The 7,698-nt window shown below is 36.1% G+C and overlaps 1 protein-coding gene across 1 annotated transcript in view; it reads right to left on the reverse strand.

The window, feature by feature from the left end:
* The window catches only part of esyt2 (extended synaptotagmin-like protein 2), a 67,578-nt gene that overhangs the window by 48,376 nt on the left and 11,504 nt on the right, over positions 1 to 7,698 (reverse strand). The window contains 4 exon segments of the mRNA XM_015377453.1: positions 2,136 to 2,208; positions 4,238 to 4,311; positions 5,357 to 5,491; positions 5,973 to 6,014. Of these exon segments, the coding sequence (XP_015232939.1) occupies positions 2,136 to 2,208; positions 4,238 to 4,311; positions 5,357 to 5,491; positions 5,973 to 6,014 (324 nt within the window).

Raw genomic sequence — 7,698 nt, forward strand, 5'->3', positions numbered from 1 at the left:
CTGGTTCAACCTCCAACGTTATGCTCTCTCAGCTTTTTCTCATAATAGCTTTGCCTCGTCTGTTCCTGTTTCGCTGTGACACCATCCTGGAGAGAAATATCAGCTGTGCTGCTGCCATCAACACCTTTGTTTATAGATGTTTGAGATTTGCCTGTTTTCTAGTGTTGTCCTGTTTCTTTGACTGTGGCTCGCTGGATGTGCTCTCTTCATCCTCTGACATGGGAGCTGGCTCGGAGCTTGTCTGTCTGGCTGTGTGTTTCCTGGATAGGGCCGCCTTTTTACTGTTGTTTTTTGTATCTCTGCTTCTGTCTCCTTGAACCCCAGTTGGCCTCAGCAGATGGCCGCTCACACTGAGCCTGGTTCTGCTGGAGGTTTCTTCCTGTCAAAAGGGAGTTTTTCCTCTCGACTGTCACTACAAGAATGCTTAGTGTGAGGGATTGCCTTTGAGTCAATAAGTCGATGTTTTCCTTAGATAGAAAACTTTAAATTAGTTTGACTGTATGACCTGGTTGAACTGTAAAGTGCCTTGAGATGACATGTGTTGTGAATTGACGCTATATTAATAAACTGAATTGAAATTACTAGAGCAGAGGCTGATGACATTTCATGAGTACATGAGCACATGAGAAAGCACAAGTACACATATTGAGAAACTCCCCTAGTCTTAACCCCACACTGCTCCCCAGGCGCCACACGATGGCAGCCCACTGCTCCTAGAGGGGATGGTTTAATTCAGAGGTAAATTTCTCCAATGTGAGAACAATAAAGTTCAATTGTTGTTGTTATTATTATTATTATTATTATTATTATTATTATTATTATTAAGGATGTGTGAAGTAAAATACAAATAATAAAAAGATGGTTAAAATGTAATAAATTTGCAGAGAATGCAATTTCTTAAACAGGTGACTTTTGAGTCTTGATCTAAGCAGAAGAACAAAGTCAATATTACAGATGTCTGGTGGGTGGGTTTCCCGTATTTGGGAAACGTAGCGACTTCTCATGGTGCTGAGAATAGTGAATGGCATGATGAGGTGAATGAAGGTGAAACACCTAAGAGAACGGATTGGGGGGTTGAGATCTGACAGAAATAAATGTGGTGAGGCTATAAAATGCTTAGAACATGTGTGTGAAAGAAAACATCTCTTCTTTATTAAGGAAACTGTCAGAGGATAGGGGGGGACATAGTTGAAAGACAGTTCAATAATGATGACTGTGGAATTTTGAAGCATTGGACCCTTTGGGAAGATTTTTTTTTTTTTTAACAGAGCCAAACGGTGAGCTGTGAGAATATCTAGGGGACTTTAAACTGGGTTTATCTGCAGAAATCCCCTCAAACATTAAATGCGGAAAGAGAGAAAATAGGAAAAATTTTCAGGGTGGGACAGTCATAGATTACTAACACTAACTTTGATGTACCTTATATTTTCTCTCTCTTAGCAAACAATGTTTGGGAGATATCTTCTGTTTGTTGCTTATAAAAAGGTCATGTATGTTCATTAGGTTAAATTAAATCCCCCTTTTTTCAGAAAACAATGATCATAGGGTTTAACAAATATGCCAATTTATTAAAACTCTCTATTCTTAGTATTATATTTAAAAAATGTATGCATGTTAAGGGTAACATACAAATGTAATGCACAGGAACAAAATACTAGACAAGGCAATATTTTGCACTAATAAAAATATTATTTTAATCAGATTATTCTATTACTTTCATATTTTTATTTGTAAGTAAAATAAAAAAAGAGTTATTGCTTTATTAAAACATAAAATGAGTTTGGCACTAATCAGTGATCATCTATTGTGGGTTTTTTTTATTAGACTATAATGGTTGTATTGTTATAATCTTTTAAAATATCTAAATATAATAGAGTAAAGAGAAAAATCTGTGACTGTAAGAATAAAGCAGCTGTTTAAATGCCTGACTATGTAGGTATGACCATAATTGTTGTCCTAAAATAATTCTGGGCTGATATTACTTACAGAAAACACTTGTAAATTAAAGACAGCAACACAACCTCTGCTTCATATTTTTTATTAGCCGTTGTATACCTTCTGTTTGAAAGCTGCTGCAGAGAGCGAAGCTCTAGAGAAAGAGAGAAATTAGTTAAAACCAAAAGGATTTTTCTCACCTGGATGCTCTTGATCCCAGCTTTGCAGTAGTAGCGCTTAATGTCCACATCAATCTCAGTATTCCCAACAAAGCTGCGAAGCAGGAGAAAAACGTCAGGTATCCATCACTTTTTAAACGTTTTGTTAAGATCTTGATTTATTTACTCTAAGCTTTTTCAACTCTAAGGATTTTCAAACACTGAAGCTATGAATCAAAGCCACAACCACTCAAGAAAACTCACAGATTATCATTTCATCTTGTTTTGACCTTATAAACCTAATATAATCAGGTTTGCCTGATGGTCTAGTACCAAAAGACTGCAAAATAAATGTCTTTTTATGCAAGTTGGACAGTGTGCTTAAGTCCCCTTTAAATTTTGAAATGAAAATGACAAAAATACAGTTGCTGCTAAACTCAGTTTCATCATTTAGAGTAACTGCTATTATACCAACTAAGCATCACATGGACCACACAGTGTAGCTTAAAAGTAATGAGGTGATCAGTTCCTTGAGCAAACTAATTTTAATCAGTCTATCTTGCTTTTCTTTATCGTATTCAAAACATCCTCTGAAAGTTCTAAAACAGAAAATGAACTTTTCTATATTAAAAAACTATATAGGGCATTGATCAAAGGTGTCAAATGTATTTATCTTTATTGCTCAAGTAGAAGTATAAATCTTACAGTTAATTTTTTTTTGTAGATGTTTTTGCATAAAGATATGGAAGTAGAGCTAAGTGATAATCGATTTTCTGGTTAGAAAGATTTAATGATTCAAATCTGGATTTTTTTTTCAGCTGATGCTCTTCTTTGGGCTTCTATAGCTTTGAATGTGTTCAGTTCATCACATTTTTTTTGTCTTTTCATGAGTAATAAACTTCCTCACTGTTTAATACCACTAGCTGCAAACATTTAGTGTGCTGTATTTTCATTGTTTCCATTCAACATGATTGCTTTTCAGCCATGTTTTACAGCTCGAATTTCATGGCTCTTTAAATTAAGGTCATCTCTCAGAAGGGATGACTGAAATAGAAGCAGTTTTTTGAGGGTAAGTTGTGATTTTTTATCATGGAACTTAAGGGAGAAAAAAATGGGAGATACATTTTTTAATACTACAACTATTAGAAATCTGATACCTCTAGAACTCCTACTGGCGTCACTTTGATAGGAGACGTTCTGCCCAAAGGAAGGCAAGATTAGTGATGATGGCATCGGCTAAAGTGGTTCTAGTGTTTTATATCAGCAAATTATGAATATGTAGACCTAATATTACAGTCTAAAAACAGAATTTGATCACAGCCTGATATATATGCCATCATTATTTATAGTCTAAGATTACATTAAAGATAAAACTGTCAAATCTAAGATCACTGACTGCTACCGGCTAACTTGCCTCTTTATAACAATATGTACTGGTCTCTTACTAAGCAGCTGTTAGTCAAACAACGACTTTTCTAGCTTGTATTGTATTTTAAGGAGTAGAAAATGAGAGTTTTAATCAGAATTAAATTCACCTTTAATGACCCAGTTTATGAGCAAAACAAGTTAGTCTTAGAAATATTTCACCCAAATTCATATAAATTACATAAAAAAATTTCAATTAATTTTTTTTTTAAAATCATTTTAACACAAACCTATTAAATAAAGCTTCCATGATCCATATTCATTTTATCATAAAGCCTGTTTATTTGAAATACATAATCATCGGGTTTCTGTATTTAGTAATAATAAAGTATACTTACTCAAAAACTAATACTAATGAGTGTATTCATTTCAAATGAATAGTTTATGGTTTGAATTGTATAAAGGTAACCTGATTATTATGCAATTAAAAAAAATAATAACTTTATATATTTGAAATAAACACAATTCGTAAATTATTTTGAGTAAAAAATACTTCTACTTCTGATTACATAAACCTGACAGTAGTGTATTTTAAATAAATAGGCCGCATAAAGAATCATCTATGGTAATGTTTATTTAATAGGTTTGTTTTTAAATTATCTAAAAAATTGAAATATTTTTGTCTATTTCACTTTGGCATTCCTTTGCTCACATCATAATTAACAGACAAAAAACGACCCATGGTTATGAGAAGAGTAGTATCCACTGTATTGACTCACCTGATCTGCAGGTCCATGATGATCTGCCTATCCACATTTTCTGTATAAACCTTGACCCCATTAATCCTGAGTGGCTAGAAAGTAACCAAGAGAACCATTATCAGAATCAGAAATACTTGTAATAATCCCAGAGGGAAATTACTTTTGTTACATGCTCAAGTTACAGTTTTATGTGATATATATACACACATCCAACTACACAATATAATAAAGATAAAAATAAGAAAAAAAAGAGATAAAATATATATACATATAGCTCTTCTGTATATATATATATGTACGTATATATATATGCATATGTAAAAAATAAATCCAAATAAAGTGAATATCCAACTAGAGTGATAAATCCAAATAAAGTGATACGTGGCTTGCAAAAATAGTGCATAAATGTCAATTGGGGGGGGGGGGTTCTGAATGACTTGAGGGAGGCGTTATAGAGGTTGATGACCACCACAGGTAGGAATGATTTCCTGTGGCGCTCTGTGGTGCATCTGGGTAAAAGGAGTCTTCTGCTGAAGGAGCTCGTCTTCTGGACCAGTGTGTCGTGGAGAGGATGTGAGTAATTGTCTAAGATGGACTGAAACCTGGACAGCATCCTCCTCTCTGCCACGGTGGTCAGGGTGTCCAGCTCCTCTCCCACAACATCAACGGCCCTCCTGATCAGTTTGTTCAGTCTGTTGTTTTCAGCGACCCTCAGCCCACTGCCCCAGCATGTGACAGCAAAGAAGAACATGCTAGCAACAACAGACTCATAAAACATCCTCAGCATCTTTAAAGGACTTCAGCCTCCTCAGGAAAAATAGTCGGCTTTGGCCCTTTTTGTAGACCGCCTCGGTGTTTCTAGTCCAGTCCAACTTATTGTTAAAGTACACTCCAATTATGAGAACCACATCACTCCAGCTGATTAACACTATGACAAGACCCCCCTCAACTCTCACACGCTTGGCACAAGGTCAGCCTGTTTTCCAACTCCCCACCCACCCATCAGTGGAAACTATTTGTGACACTGACCTCCCTGTCATGTATTTTCATGTTCCAGTTAGAACCTCCCCCACTGTGAGACAGCACCTGTTGACAGCGACCTGTTTTGAATCCACTGTCACTTTATTTTACACTCACTGTATTTCCTATGTCGATCTTGCTGAAGCAGAAGGTGCTTAGATGGGCGTGGCACTCCTTCACCGCCGGCTCAATTGTCTCACGGAACAGTTTTTCCACGAACTGGGAGATGTACGGCCACATCTGTCTCACAGTCTGAAGGGAAATATACACAGGAATTGCTTTAAAAGCAAGATTACACATGTTTTTTGTATACATTGCTGCAATGGCTGTGCTGAGATGGACATATGGGTTAAAAATATTAAAAATATATTTCTATTTTAAGGAGACATGGTCAAATTATTCTCATCAACGTGGATTTCAGAGCATGCAATTCGTATTCTCAATCAAAAGCCCTTCGCTATTTCAATATCTAATCATGCTTGACTCTGAATGTACATTTCGGTGGTTGCCTTGGCAACTCACAAAGGTTACTGCATGCTGTTCACAGTGGTCTAGGGTAAAAAAAATCCTCCACATTTTTAGTGAAATTTGCTGCAGTGTGAAAGATCAAATAGGGAGAGGAAATGGTGGTGAGGTAACTTGCACTCCATTCAGCCATCTTCATAAAGAAAATTAAAAGGGAGGATTCCCTAAAGCTAAGAAAACAAACAATAAAGCCTCTCATTCATTTTACCTTGTTTAACCACTCCACACGCTCTACATCTGGGAAGTGAACCTACAATAAGAAAAAATGAAAGAAATAATAATTTTAGGACACACTAAGATTAAATGTTAGAGATACGCAGAAAGGTCATTTGCTGACCAGAATCAACATTTATAGTGTTTTTTTTTTTTTGCTTTATTGCATTTATAGCATATTATTACATGGAATTAAATAGGGGAGTGTTGGCCTATGGGTTAAAGCAGGGTGCTTGTGCTCTGAGAAGGTTGCAAGTAGCCAGTTCCATCGCCACAGCCTGCACTCTGGGTCCCTGAGCAAAACCTTAACCCCACACTGCTCCCCGGGCGCCACACAATGGCAGCCCACTGCTCCCCAAGGGATGGGTAAAATTACAGAGAACAAATATCCCCATTGTGGGACAATAAAGGGATTTACATTGACATTTATTGGGATTGGCGTATCAGGGTCTATATCATGTGCTAAAGCTACTATATCGCAATAAAGAGACAAAGTTCTTCAGCGTGGAAGTTGTAACCGAGGGAGATTAAAGTCAGATTTAGCTGGAAATTGTTTGAAAATTGAAGAAAGGAAACAAAAAAAGCTGTCAGAAGGTATCAGAAAGAAACCCATGCTATCTAAGGAGGCATGGGAGCAGCTTTTTAGAGTCGCCATAACAAAGAGTTACTCTTAGGAAGGGTTTTGCCATTTCAACCAGCTTCCCTTTTGTTCCTTTAACTTTAGTAATTTTATGGTTAACTTCTGGAAATTTCAGAGTGAAAACAAGATGAACAACATTTTCTTGGGAATATAAAAAGAAACTGCTGTTCAAGGTTAGCAAAGCCAATCAAGCTATTCACTGATACAAGAAACTAATGGTGCAGACTGCAAACCGATACTTATCAAAAGAATGGATGAATGGAAAGGTTTGGATCCTTCAGGCATTCAACAAATTAAAATTTACAGTGATGTTTACTGAGCTTTACAACTCAAACTCCTTTCATTTTTTCTTTAGGCCTCTGAGTTCATTGGCCAAGCTCTGCAATCTAGATTAAAAAAATAATGCAGTTTTGTTTTAGACCTTATCAGGATCTTTAGGTTCCGCTGTCTTACTGAAAAATATTCAAGCTTCCTCATTCCGCTTTTGTTTTACTTTCTGTTTTTCACCATGCAACACTTCATCAATCACTGCTTTTTTAAGCACATCTCTGAATTGCACTGATTTACTCACTAACATATTTAGTGACATTATTTGAGTTAGACTGTCTGAAAAATCAGTTTGAGATTTTTTTTATGTTTTAGAACCAAAAAATGGGCTTAATTGATGCGAGTGGCTTCCAAATTAGATTTATCATGTGATGCAGCTGAAGGAAGAGAAAGAGCTATTTCTCATGACAATCATTTCAAAGTACAGACAGTGAAGTGCACAGCAATGGGAGCAAGTTTCAGTTGATAATAACAGGCATATAGTGATTAATAGCAACAAGACTGTATGGTAGAGGCCTTCAAGGATGGAAATACTTTTTTTATCTAAACACAATCTCACCGAGGTGATGCCGTCTTATAAAGAAATTTTTTCAAACTTTGTCTACCACTGATCTGTATTCATTAACCAAGGTTCATTTCTAGGACTTCTCTTTTGGAGTCAGAGATGTTATGAAATGATCTGACATCTCTAACACAATTCTATTTTTATATCTAAAGCAGCTTTGGCGTTGGTTTGGATTACGGGTGGAACGGT

Source organism: Cyprinodon variegatus, unplaced genomic scaffold (genome assembly GCF_000732505.1).
Source record: "Cyprinodon variegatus isolate N-32 unplaced genomic scaffold, C_variegatus-1.0 Scaffold154, whole genome shotgun sequence".
Classification (NCBI taxonomy): Eukaryota; Metazoa; Chordata; class Actinopteri; order Cyprinodontiformes; family Cyprinodontidae; genus Cyprinodon; species Cyprinodon variegatus.